Source organism: Anolis carolinensis, chromosome 1 (genome assembly GCF_035594765.1).
Source record: "Anolis carolinensis isolate JA03-04 chromosome 1, rAnoCar3.1.pri, whole genome shotgun sequence".
NCBI lineage: Eukaryota > Metazoa > Chordata > Lepidosauria > Squamata > Dactyloidae > Anolis > Anolis carolinensis.
In genome coordinates, this window is record NC_085841.1 from 273,920,742 (window position 1) to 273,934,553 (window position 13,812).

General features: G+C 41.9%; 1 protein-coding gene across 5 annotated transcripts in view; it reads right to left on the reverse strand.

The window, feature by feature from the left end:
* dennd2b (DENN domain containing 2B) overlaps positions 1-13,812 on the reverse strand; it is a 178,760-nt gene that overhangs the window by 32,470 nt on the left and 132,478 nt on the right. For all 5 annotated transcript variants that reach the window (XM_008107133.3, XM_062967694.1, XM_008107127.3 and 2 more), the window contains 3 exons: positions 8,133-8,317; positions 3,496-3,605; positions 1,929-1,998 (listed from right to left, as the gene is read on the reverse strand). In XM_008107133.3, the coding sequence (XP_008105340.1) occupies positions 1,929-1,998; positions 3,496-3,605; positions 8,133-8,317 (365 nt within the window). The remainder of the gene's footprint in view (positions 1-1,928; positions 1,999-3,495; positions 3,606-8,132; positions 8,318-13,812) is intronic.

Here is a 13,812-nt window from a genome sequence, read left to right on the forward strand (position 1 = left end):
TGATTATATCTAGCATGTGGGATTTGGGTTAAAATCATTGTGTCAAATCTGCAGGAATGCTGTGGCCATGCCAGGCATCCTGGACAGCTACCAGCTAAGAGCTCTCTTGCTGAGTGCCAGTAAAAACACTGCATTCCTGGGTCATATATAAAAGCAGGAACAATAACTGCTCACAATTTAGTCAAATGCCCTGGGCTCATGAAGTATTAGTCTTGGTGCACGCGCACACACACACACACAATTATATTTTAAGGCTGCAATGCCACTGAGTTTAAAAATAATGGCGAGCATCTTCACTCTCCAAACCCTTTTTTCTTTATGGAATCTATTTCAATTCTAATCCTCTCTCCAATAATTGTGATACTACCCTGGAGTGGGGTGCTACTCTATCTGACTCTTCAGTTCCCTTTTCAATCTTGTGATTCTAGAAAAGCCCCAGGTAACATCCACCTTTTTCCAGACATTTACTCTCTGATGTTTAGAACAACTATTGCTCAGAGTTAAAATACTGGAACTTAATGGTCACATTTTCAAATAGTTTCATATTTAATATTTATAGCTGATGTTACAGCATGACTGTATTTAACTGCTCACTATTTTTGTCTACTTACACATGTTTTAGATTTTAAAAAAAAACAACAACAACACATGAACAAAGGCTTCAAAAGTGGAAACTTTTGTTCTTCCAAAATAAAGTTTTCTTCACATTTCCTGTGAATGAGTATCTTGTTTGAACCTACTGTCAGTGCTGTAGTGCAAATATTATGAAAACTCTCCATAATTATGTTATCATTTCAACCATAATTTTCAACAACAATCTTTTGTTCTGACCTACTATCATCATCATTGTTTCAGAGTTAGGAGAAATACTACACTCACTTCATGAGTTATTTTGCAGCAATTAAAAATACTACCAGCCTTGATTCAGCATGGTATGGATCAGCACAGAGCTGCATTGATCAACTTACTGCCCATGCCAGAGGCTGATGTAAGTGGACACAAGACAGAAAATTGCTGCTTCTAACATCTGGCATTGTGTGTGCAGTCCTGACCCTTATCGAGGGCTCTGTAGGTGCACTTCTAGAGCTGAATAACTGTTCTACATTCATCAGTCCCTGTGTGATTCAATCTATCCTTCCTTCTTGGTCTTCCTCCAGTAAGAGGTCATCAGCACTGAATGAGATGACAATGCTGCCTATCTCGTTGGCACAAAGCGTTGATGCTCCTCCTCTCCACAATTTATGCATGTGAATTCATGTGTGCACTGCAAATGTGGTTTTCTTACCAAATCATAATGGACACTATAATGACCACTTTAGCAGCAGGATTGCTTTTTAAGATCTAGTTTGATATATTCTACTCATTGAACTGTCACCTTCACCAGCAGCTGTCATCATCACATTTAGTTTTCATTTTTGGAAAGCTTTCCTCTGGAAAGTTTTTTTGTCTTAAAATGCCTGAAGTCGGGAGGAGGGTTTGAGATTTTATTTTCCAGGTAAAATGTGAAGAAAGGAAAATCTGGGAGAAATAAACACTAAGCTAAGAACAACAACTACAACTATTTCACACACAAAGCCCTACAAGAACATATATGCTGCTGCAAGTCAATATGTGATACATTTGCTTCTTTTCTATAGTATAAAGGAGACGTAAAAGCTCAATTCTGACTATGGGCAACACTGAGCCTTAAAACTGGCAAAGATCTTAAGCATCATTTCTTCCCTTTAATAAGTGTGTCCTGAAGTTTTAGTTGAAATATATTTCCTTGGAATTTCAACCCGCTGGTTTTCTTCCCACTTTCTTTCCATCCCTTGCATAACAGCATATTTGATATGCTAACTTATTTCCCCTTAATGGTCTCTCCTTCAGGCAGTTCTTAGCATGTTGGAATGTAGGACTTTGTGGGGGAGGGGAGTTGTTTTACTTACTAGTAATCGTCTGCAGTAACCAAATCTTCTGCTACCATCTTCTCCAGTCAGCATGAAAGAGAATGTCTCACTATAAGAAAAATTGCCCCAGATTTTACTGCATTGTTTAAAAGCAGGTGTTAAGATTCACTCTGGATTCTTTTCAACGAATCAAACTTTTTAACATATATTGAGATATTGTCCAGATGGAGAAAACTTGTGGTTTTACCCCACAGCCTTAGTGAGGTTTTGATAGTAACTAAAGAATTTAGAATTTGTTCTCTCTATATGTGAATGATTACTGAGCATCACAAGCAATATGAAATTAATCCTAGTATGTACTATTTTGAAATTAATTCAAATTAATCCACTTCTTTTGTCTTACTGCTGTAAGAGAGTGTGGCACTTATAGTGGTCAACAGGAATATGGTGTAAACCTGGGGTGGGAACCATGTAGCCCGCCCAGTGTTGCTGGACTACAGTTCCCAGCATTCCTCACCATTTGCTATGCTGGTAGGACTGCTGAAATGTGCAATTTGAAGGGTCAAATAAGTTTCACCCTTCATTTAAGTAATAGATTAAACTAATTTTTAAAATGGTGTAATACAGTTTCAATTAAGTCTCAGTTGACTTCAATAGTTACAAGCTAGAGCAGGCATAGGCAAACTTCGGCCCTCCAGGTGTTTTGGACTTCAACTCCCACAATTCCTAATAGCTATTGGCTGTTAGGAATTACTGCATCCAAAACCATATAAGAAGAAACAACATAACAAAAATAATATAGGCATACTGATAAGGTTCTCCTCAAACGGGCTTAGAGAAAAAATGCTGGCAGTTTATGAAATGAAGCATGTTTTAAAATTTTCTTCCATCTTGGATGACAATGCAAACTGAAGAAGATTCTCAATTCCTCACAATCTGTACCAAACCGCAAAACAATTTTTTTCTAGTCCCCACCTCACTCTCCCAACTAGCAGTGAGGAGCACAGAGGGTATGCTCTTCTGTTTTGTTTGGCAACTGAATATGATGGACATTGGTCACTGTAGTTTTCTAGGACCATCTTTTGTTAAAAAAAACCCGATCTGTACCAGGCCAGGGCAACACAAAGATGAAGATCTAGACCTTCCTTCTCCCCTCTCTCCCATTTACTTTGTTGTTTATGCTGCTGCTTCAATCATTATCAAGAGAAAAAGAATTTTAAGGAAAAGAGAGAATATGTTGAGGATAGAAAACACTGATGGTATTGTTTCCTAAACCAATGGAGAAAAATATTCAAATTATTTCTACAATTTTGATTAAAAAATTGGATCATTTCAGGAAATAAGCAGGAGGCAGGCAAGTTTTCTAATTTGTTATGGCAAATGTTCCAAAACAGTCAGAATTCAAAGTAATGTGAGCAACATTATTTTTGTCCTACCACAATGCTAAGCAAATTACACCTTCATGAATTGTGAACAGTGAAAAGGTATCCTGGTCCACCAAAAAGAAAGGCAAAAAGCAGTACTATTCATGGAACCAAGGGCAAAAACATTGTTTGAATTTGTCGCTATATAACCCACAGTTATGACTACTAATAGGACAGTTTACCTGTTGTATTCTGATACTGGATTCCAGTCTTTGGCATCTGGAAAGCAAAACTGAGGGATGGCCTTGAGCCGTTCTTCTGCTTCACGAACTTGTTTTGTGGGTCTTTCTAGCTGTGGGAGAATAGATCAGCATCTGTAGAATCTATCACAGATCCAAATCAAAGTCTTGAAATATCACATCCCTTCTTTTCCACTAGTTCCCTGCACTCTTTTTAAAGTTTCCTCAAGAATTAATGTCATGCTATGAGAAGCAGCAGAAAGCTGGAAGAAGGAGAAAAGTACCAGAATAGACAAAGGAAACTTCTAAAAGTATGATTTTTATGAAAGTTTAACAGTTTACCGCCTATTTCTCATGAGTCTGGGGAGAAAAGTAATTTTCTTCTGTGGCAATTATTTCTATTCAGACTAATGTTAGGAAACAATGGATACTGCCCTTTCTCAGGCTGGATCTACACTGACATATAATCCAGTTTCTGAATCCAGATTATCTGCTTTTGAGATGGATTAAATGAGTCTACATTGCCATATAATCCAGTTCAGATAATATGGATTCAAAAAAAAAAAAAAAAGGATTATATGGCAGTGTAGATGGGGCCTCAATACACATACCTTCTGTTACTGTTTAATTATCAATTTTGCAGGCTTCACAATTCCTGAAATTTTCCTCCCAATATCCTGCCAGCAAGTTCGGTTTATTTAAAGTCTGATTGTTGTTATGTACCTTCAGTTCAACTCCTCCAACGTATGGCAGCCCTATCCTAGAGCTTTCTTGGCAAGAATTATTCATAAGTTTGTCATTCCCTTTCTCTGAGATTGAGAGAACATAGCATGCCCCAGGCCAGCCACAGGGTTTCCATGGCTGAGAGGGGATTGAAGTCCTGGTCTTCAAGAGTCCTAATCCCACACTCGGCTCCCAGGAAACCATGGTAGCACAATGGGTTGAACCCTTGTGCCAGCTGAACTGTGACCTGAAGGTTGCCACTTCAAATCTGCGAGACGGGATGAGTTCCCGTCTGTCAGCTCTAGCTTGGGATATGAAAGAAGCCTCCCAGCTAACACATCCAGGCGTCTCCTGGGCAATGTCTTTGTAGACGGCTAATTCTCTCTCACCAGAAGCAACTTGCAGTATGTTCTCAAGTTGCTTCTGACAGGAAAAATAATTTGGCTCCCTACACCATGCTGGTGTTACTGCTTCTAAATTCAGCAGGATTTATTTGCTAGTAAGCATACACAGAAGAACTAAAAACATTTCTCTTTCCAAAACAATATAACACCCTAAACTTGAAACACAACTATGATTGGGGAATGACAACAGAAGTACTGGAAAATGTGATTTCATCTTTTAACTTACAAGCTCCCTTTTCTTAAACTGTGGGTCACACTACACCAGGGGCGGTTCACCCATTAGGCCAACTAGGTGGTTGCCGAAGGGAGTGCCTAGGAGGCGCCGCTGACTGGACGAAGGCCAGCCTGCCTCCGTGGGCATGGCCTGGCCGCAGGCCTGTAGCGAGGGGGCGGTTTTAGGGGTTCAACCCCCCCCCCTGAAATTTTTCAGGTTATAAAAAAAACCTGGTTTACTCATGAATTTTAACTGGTTAACCAAATCCCCATGCTAAGTCTATGAGACACAAAACATTAAGAGACCCTCCAGGCACTATCTCAAGCAGATATTGACAGGTTTGTAGCGGAGAGGGGTGTGTGCAAGGGGTTAACCCCCCCCCCCCCACAAATTAAAAAAAAAACCAATTTTTTTTTCTGGCTACGGCCCTGCCTGGCCTGCCTCCGCAAGCATGCCTTGGAAGCGAGGGACTGGGTGCCTACGGGGGGCAGAGGAGGTGATAATGGAGGCGCCCCCTCTCGCACCCCTGCCCCCTTGTCAGGAAAGGAGGGCGTGAGAAGGCAGAGGGAAGCCCCTGTGGCTGCTGCCGGGCATCCCAGGAACATGGCGGCGGAGGCAGAGGCGGCTTGAATCCCGGCGTGAGGTGAGGCGCAGGACAGCTTGGCACCAAGGAGCAGGGCTGCTGGGCAGAGAGAGGAGGAGGAGAACCAGGGGAAGAGGCTTCTTCCTCCTCCTCCTCTTCCCCTTTTTTGCGGAAAGCACGGGCAGTGGAAGGAGAAGCAGTGTGTTAGGGCAGGTAGGCAGGAAGAAGGGCAGGCAGCTGTTCCTCCCTCTCTCTATATATATAGGTCTCTCTCTCACTCCATGAGGGAAGAAGCGGTGCCGCTGTTCCTTCCCCCTTCTGCCTTGTCCTCGTCCCCACCTCCGTGCCCACCAAAAGGGAGAGGAAGGGGGATCGCATTCCTCTTCGGGGAGAGGCTGCTACTCACCAGGGGGCTTTCTCTTCATGCCGCTCTCCTTTCCTTCCTCTAAAAAAACCCCTCTCTTCTTTCTGTTGAATGCCTTGATATTCTGGGTTATATGGCTGTGTACGGTTATATGGCTGTGTGGGCAGAATAACCCACAATATCTGCTTTGAACTGGGTTATCTGTGTCCACACTGCCATATAATCCAGTTAGAATCATAGAATAGTAGAGTTGGAAGAGACCACATGGGCCATCTAGTCCAACCCCCTGCTAAGAAGCAGGAAATCGCATTCAAAGCACCCCCGACAGATGGCCATCCAGCCTCTGCTTAAAAGCCTCCAAGGAAGGAGCCTCCACCACGGCCCCGGGGAGAGAGTTCCACTGTCGAACAGCTCTCACAGTGAGGAAGTTCTTCCTGATGTTCAGGTGGAATCTCCTTTCCTGTAGTTTGAAGCCATTGTTCCGTGTCCTAGTCTGCAGGGCAGCAGAAAACAAGCTTGCTCCCTCTTCCCTATGACTTCCCTTCACATATTTGTACATGGCTATCATGTCAGTTTAAAGCAGATAATGTGGATTATCTGCCTTGATATTCTGGGTTATATGGCTGTGTGGAAGGACCCTCAGGGCTCTTCCACACATCCATATAACCCAGAATATCAAAGCAGAATAACCCACAATATCTGCTTTGAACTGGGTTATCTGAGTCCACACTGCCCTATATCCCAGTTCAATGTTTGGTGCTAAATTTGCAAATATAGTAATTCCTACATAACATTACCATGTATTGAACTGCTTTTTCTGTCCATTTGTTGTAAAACATGATATTTTGGTGCTTAATTTGTAAAATCATAATGTAATTTGATGTTTAATAGGCTTTTCTTTAATCCCTCCTTATTATCCAACATTTTCACTTATCCAACGCTTTTATTTTTCAGTGATTGGTTGGGGGGGGGGCGCCAAAATTCTGTTCGCCTTCACTTGAAAATTACCTTGGGCTGGCCCTGCACTACACATTCCATTTATTACGAAGTACATCTTCTCTTTTTTATTTTCTCTAATTTTATAATGGTGAGGGCACAGGAGATGCATTTCAGTGGAGGTATCTCTCTCTCTTTCCTAGCCATACTCATTCACTCGCATATCATATAAATGTCATTCTCACTGGCACCATGGCTATTGGAAATTAGAGTTCATATATGAGGAAAGAATATATCATTCTCCCTACTCTACATGCTGTGAACCCTGTCAAAATGCCTACACCACGCTAAATTTTAAGCAAAACATAAAGCAAAGAAGGATGGTTTTTTTATATAAATCTATGAATGTTTTAATATTGTGCACATAAATCTAAATTTTATTTCTGTTATAAAAGTCAAATGAGATGTCTCAAATCAAACTAAAGATGTTTACGTAACTATCCAGATTCCTCTCTAGGATTTAGCATTTCAAATGCCCTGTTATTGTTTCCAAGATGGCCCTGATGTTCTACCATTTCCAGAGTCTTGGGTTGTTCAGGACAATCCACATTAAATTAATGGTATTTTTTGTTACAAAATACCAAAGTGCACTAGTGCATATACACACTAATTATGATGTAAAAGCAAAAAAATGGCTCTTGAGATCTCTTGCAAACATATAATTCTAAGAAATCACAATGTGGCCACACAGTCTAATCAGGATTCTATTTTGCAATCATTTAATCAGTAGACATAAAAACATGTCCGTATCAGAAACGGGGGGGGGGGGGGGGGGGGGAGAGAGAGAGAGAGAGAGAGAGCTAAAGAGGAACAATGACTAACCCCACATATAAAATAACAATGAAGGAAACAAGCTAACAATAAGAAAGAAATTACAGGCAGTCCCCAAGTTATGAACAAGATAGGTTCTATAGGTTTGCTCTTAAGTTGAATTAGTTCGTAAGTCAGAACAGGTATATTTTTAAGTGTAACATCTGCTAAATATACATACATACACACACACACACACACACACACACACACACACACACACATATATATATATATATATATATATATATATATATATATATAGCTTTGGATAGCACAGGGAATGGTTTACCCCTATTCAGAAGATTTAACCTCACTTTCTGTCCTTGTGATCATTGGATTTTGAAAAATTTGGCTTGTTGTAGAAACAAATATTGGTGAAACACCTTTTTCCTATGATAAATCTTTCATGAGTAAATTTTCCTTCCTAGGGGTAGATTTCTCTCACTTCCTGTTGCCTCATCCCAGTTCTTACCTGGAGTTGTTTGTAAATCGGATGTTTGTAACTTGGGGACTGCCTGTGGTACCAGCTGAAACAAATCTTACCTTTGGAAATTGATATGTGACTTCTGGGAGAAACGTGTTTTTGGAGGGCTTCTTCTTAAGGGAAACTACCACGAAATACTCGAACAATTCCCGTTCCTGCCATTCAATCAGCTCCAGTTCCAAAGTCCGGTAGCTAGGAGCTCTCTTCAGCATTGACTGGATGTGAACAAGGCGTTGGGTATGAGCTAGTTTGACAAAAGGAACAAGAAGCATTAGTTGGTGCTTCTGTGGGTGTTCTGTGCTGTTAATGCCAAGCATGCTCTCTCTGCATTCCTTCTTGTTTCTGACAAAATAACAACCATTCCATAATTGAGAAAAGTAATTGAAAAGAATCTTTTAAGATGTATAACAGATTAAAAATCATAAAAACTTCTCAAATAATCACATAAAAACAGTAGTTTATTAGGCTTATTAGATTCACATATTTTATCTTTATTAATCCTTTTTAATAATCAACAGTTATAAATAAAGTCATCTTACAACCAAAAGAGAATCAAGTCTATCACTCAAGCATCATATTTGATTCTAAGGAAGCAGGAAGTGATGGAATCACTTGCTTTTCCATAGGCCTTTCTGTGCCCAGGCTTGTTATCTACACCCAAATACATGTGAATGGCACAATACAATATGAGACTTTTTTCAACTCCCAGACATGATTTTTTCAGAACCTCCAGTCCTCTAAAAGCAGGATTTGTCTTCTGCCCATCACAGACTAAGCATCACATTTCATTTAGAACTAACTTGGAACAATGAGATGTGTAATTTCTGCCCTTAACATTTTTTTTACTAAGCTTTTATATTATTTGAAATGATATGGGAAGACTTTCCCATATTATATGATAATGTTGATTTTTTTTCTTGGTTATTTGATGATCTCTGTTGTTTCTCATATTCTGTATCAAGAATATTCAGCAGAATAACAAACACATAATATTAATACTATGCCTCATAAAACCAGTAGCAACATGTTGCAATTCTACCCATCTGTTTCTGCGGTACTTCAAATTACAAATACCATACATCACCTTCAAGCCAGAAATTTTACTGGAATAAAAGCAGAATCTGACACTGGTTGGGAAATAAGTCCATAAAAACAAATTTACTGGCTAGACAATGAAGATGTGGATAGACAAGAGTGTCGGACAGCAAAGGAAACAAGACAGGATAAAGGGAAGATGAACCCTGCCCAGCAATTTCACTTTTTTCATTTTCTTTAGCTTTTTTAAAATGCATACTCTCACAGTCAGTATGAGATCCAACTGGTCCTTCAGACACAATGCATCTTAAATTACTCCATCATCAAAAGATTATAAAAAGAGGAACTACACAGTATTAAGAACATTATCTGAGATAGGGGAATTTTGGTTTTTATCACAGCTGATCTACAAGGAGAGGTTTGTTATAATGATTGAAATGGGTTTATAATATCCAATGCGGTGCAAAACAACTAATATTGTGCAATCCAAATACAGTGCTTATATAATGGGGCTTTCCAAACCATTTTTACCCAGTGCCTTTGCCCTCTAAATATTTCCTTGGGAAGATCCACTGGCAATGAACACTCTCGAATACAGTCCACCATGCAACACAAAGTACTTTGAGGAAAATTGCATAGTACAAACTATTCTAGTTACCAAATTGGCTACATTATATTGTTACTAATTGAAAGGATAAGGCCTCATGTTAGAATAAAGACTTCAATCAAATGATAAGAGATGAACTACAAGCAGGCTTTGAAGCTGCAGGTCTATTCAATGCTAATCAAGGTGATTAACTGCAACATTCACACTTGCCTCAAACAGACAAGAGTTCTTTCTCCTATCCCGGACATTCCACAGATATATAAACTTCACTTGCCTAGTTTCCAACAGACTTCACAACCTCTGAGAATGCCTGTCACAGATGTGGGCGAAATGTCCGGAGAGAATGCTTCCGGAACATGTCCATATGGTCCAGAAAACTCACAGAAACCCAGTGATTCTGGCCATGAAAGCCTTCGACAACACATGAGCATTGTGCTTCCTCCTTTTACCTAAACTTCCTACCAACTTGAGAAATGAACGCTAAGTCTTGGGAGATCATCAAAATAGAATGGTAGTATAGGAAAGCAGGATTCCCACAGAAGTCCATTGGAGATGGCCTGCACCTGTGGTGGGCCCAGCCACAACACAAAAGGGGAGCATTTGTCAACCACGAGTCTACATCAGGGTGAATTACTATGGTCCTTCAGATGAATTAAAGCTCCTATCATCTCCAGCAGCATAACCAACGACAGGAGTTTCAGTACAATTTCTCAGACAAGCAATGCTCAGAGGTGGTTTTACCAGTCAATTCCTCTGAAACATAATCTGCAGGACCTGGTAATTCTTGGCAGCCTCCCATCCAAGTACTGAGTAAGGCTGACCTGTTCAGTTTCCAAGATCACAGTAGATCTGGTGCCTTTGGGGTATTTAGGCAGGTATTTCAAAATGTAATGAGCTTCAGATCTCTACAGGATAGCAAACCAAGGTTGGGGAAGCAGGGGGGCTCAGGCATTTCCATTACAATTCTTCCCATCTCCCATATAGTTACTTCTCCATGTAAACCTCCAAATTTCTGGACATTGAATCCAAGATTGAAAATTAAAACGTTTTCTTGATCTGCATCCATATATACCTTTATACATCTCAAACTCTATACATCTTCTTTGCAAAATGCACTGAAGCAATGAGATCCAAAATTTCTCTTTGTTATGATTGAGCCTCGTGGCTCTGTTACTGACAGGCGTGGGCGTAAGACTCCTCGAGAGTCAGATACTCTCGAGGAGCGAGAGAGAAAAAGACTGCGAGACATATTTGCAGCACCATCTGACGAAGAGTCTTTCGAAGGGTTTACGGAAAGAATGGAGGAGGGGCTGGTTAGCTCAGAGGAGGATGAGATGGATTGGACTCGGGTAAGGGAGGAATTGGGTGCCACTGGTCATGATGGGACAGAAGATGAATGGGGATCTTCAGGATTAGACCCATGGCTTAGCTGGAGGGATGGGACGGGATCCACAGCTGGAGATGCTGTTGGGCGTAGTCAGAGGTGTTCCAGCTCTGACGAGGAAAGTGATGAGGAAACGCCCGGGTTAAGGAGGACAGCTGACAGTGATGAAGATTTGTAACTGGCATAAAATGGGGCTTGGGAGCAATTGCAAATTGCGTCGGGCAAGGTAATCTGGGCAAACGCTTGGGATTCGTGTGTGTGTGTGGGACGCTTCCCTGAAGACTTGTGTGCTTTCCTGTGCTGAGACGTAAGTTGATTGGAATCCAGGGTCAGACGGCGGGAGGGATTGTGTGGGCATTTGTTTGTGCAAACCTGTGCTTACTCTTATTAGCTTGACCTTCCGTCGTCTTCTTGACGGACGCCATCTCCTGCTTTGAGAACTCGGACTGAACTGACCACGGCTTGTCTTCCCCCCTTCTTGGACTTGGAAAAACTACAAACGTCTGCTTCTGGCTTTGATCTACGGAACGGAACTGGTCTACTCTACTGCTAAAATCCCTGGCTGAATTGTTCGTGTTGGAATCCTGTCTGCTGTGTGTGTGTGTGGGAGCGACGCAAGTTACTCTAAACACAGTGTTGGCAGCAGAGAGGAATCTGCTGCCAATTAGTTGCATTCTTTGTATCTTTTGTTCCTTGGCTTTCGTTTTGTTTATACCCAGGCTGAAGAAAGCAGTTTGTTTTTACCCGGATTAAACTCCGGTTTAATCCGGTTTATCTTTTGAACATTTACTTTTGCCCCTTTTTGCTCCTAAAGGCAAAAATTGCCTGGCCCTTGTGTTTTACGGGCATTTTTGAGTTCTGTAAACTAATAAACTCTGTTACTTTGAATCTTGTGGCGTTCTGTCCTTGACAGATTGCCCGACGCCCATAAAAGGTTTATTGCAGCAATAAACCCGTCAGGAAGACGATGGATGAGTTAAGGGCCAAATTAGACCAATTGCAAACGGCTGTGACCGTTAGCCAAACAGCTCATGCCGTGAAAGGACATATTTTGACTCCTGAACGCTTTGACGGAACCAGGTGCAAGTTGCCAACCTTTTTGGCACAAGTGGAGCTTTATTTTTCTCAGCTCAGTGCTCATGCTTTTCCTACAGACACTAGCAAGGTGGCCTTTATTTTGAGTTTGTTGACCGGTCCCGCAGGACAATGGGCCACTAATTTAATTTTGGGAAATGACCCAGTCAAGGACAATTTGAATAATTTCAAAAAGTTGTTAACTGATACTTTTGGGGATCCTCTCCGCACGGAGAACGCTGGGTGGGCTCTGTATCGGTTGAAACAGGGAAAGGGGACTGTTTTGGATTACTTAAATAAGTTTAACCTGTATCGCCACCAGCTGGATTGGGGGGAAAATGCATTCATGCTTTTATTTACTGCCGGGTTAAGTGATATGCTCCAGGATGAATTAGCACGCTTGGAGCCGGCTGAAAGCTGGGACGCCTTAGTAGCTAAGGTGCTGCGTTTAGACGCAAGGTTCGAGGCTCGTAAACATTCAAAAGCAATGTGTGCGCCACCCATGCATGTAACCAGGGCACCTGTGGTGATGGGGGAAGAGCCCATGGAGCTTGGGGTCTTTAAAAAGCTGTCTACAGAGGAAAAGAGCCGTAGGAGGCAGCTGGGCTTGTGTTTGTACTGTGGGAATGCTGGGCATTTTGCCAAAAATTGTAATGTGAAACCTTCCCAGCTTTCGGGAAAAGGCCAGCCCTAGTGCGACGTGAGTCCAACGCACTAGGGCTCCTCAAGCAGTCAACTGAGGGGAGGAAGCATGTTTTCGTACCCATTACATTATCTGTTGGGGGAAGGGAACTTGTTTCTACTCTGGCACTGCTGGACTCAGGAGCCACGGTCTCCTATGTAGATATTGAGTTTGCTAAGAAGCATGGCATTCCTAAAGTGCGCAAGGCATGCGACGTGTGGGTGGAAGGAGCAGATGGGAGACTGCTGGAGACTGGGGTGGTTAACCAGGAAACCTCAGCAGTAACGTGGGAGGTGCAGGGAGTAACGGGAACGTTTGTGTGGGATATTACGAGCTTGCCTAGATATGATGTGATCCTGGGGATGGATTGGCTAGCTGTAGTAAACCCACAAGTAGATTGGGCAACACGTAAAGTGATCTTAAAGAGGCAGGATTGTTGCACTTTAAATGTTACTCATTCTGATATGGAGGGAGTGCCTGCTGAGTATGGGGAGTTCTCTGATGTATTTTGTAAAAGAGAAGCGGACAAATTACCACCGCACAGGCCATATGATTGCGCCATCAAGTTGGCAGAAGGTGCGAAACTGCCAGCAGGGAGGTTGTATGCCTTGACTGTACCGGAAAGGCAAGCTTTGCGGGAGTTTCTAGATGAAAATTTAGCCAAGGGGTTTATTCGCCCCTCTAGTTCTCCAACTGCGGCACCAGTATTCTTTGTAGCCAAAAAGACTGGGGAACTTAGGCTGGTCTGCGACTATCGGATCCTAAACAAATACACCATTCGGGATAGGTACCCGCTCCCTTTAATCTCGGAACTGTTATCAAGGGTGCAAGGGGCTAAGGTCTTTACCAAGCTTGACCTGCGGGGGGCCTATAACTTAATCCGTATACGGGAAGGGGATGAATGGAAGACGGCATTTAACACGTGTTTCGGATGCCACGAGTTCCGAGTCATGCCTT